We start from the raw sequence: 228 nt of genomic DNA on the forward strand, positions 1-228 counted from the left end.
CGACCCACATAGCAATCCCCAACACCGACACACGCAACTTACGCAAGACCGACAGGATGACGGAAGCCACAAGGGTCGTCGGCGAGTCCTTGAGCGCGGGATGAAGACCTCGGCAGGAATACTGTTGTCGGTCGTCGTCGGAGTTCGGTCGAAGTTGGAGCCGACTTCGAACATTCCACTTGCGAGGATTCTTCGCCTTCTGGACGATCTCGATGTGGTTGGCTGTTG

At 57.0% G+C, this 228-nt stretch overlaps 1 protein-coding gene across 1 annotated transcript in view; it reads right to left on the reverse strand.

The window, feature by feature from the left end:
• The window catches only part of LOC119590500 (synaptogenesis protein syg-2-like), a 61352-nt gene that overhangs the window by 60634 nt on the left and 490 nt on the right, over positions 1–228 (reverse strand). The window contains exon 2 of the mRNA XM_037939150.1: positions 43–222. Within this exon, the coding sequence (XP_037795078.1) occupies positions 43–222 (180 nt within the window). The remainder of the gene's footprint in view (positions 1–42; positions 223–228) is intronic.

The sequence above is a fragment of the Penaeus monodon genome, chromosome 27 (assembly GCF_015228065.2).
Source record: "Penaeus monodon isolate SGIC_2016 chromosome 27, NSTDA_Pmon_1, whole genome shotgun sequence".
Taxonomy (NCBI): Eukaryota; Metazoa; Arthropoda; class Malacostraca; order Decapoda; family Penaeidae; genus Penaeus; species Penaeus monodon.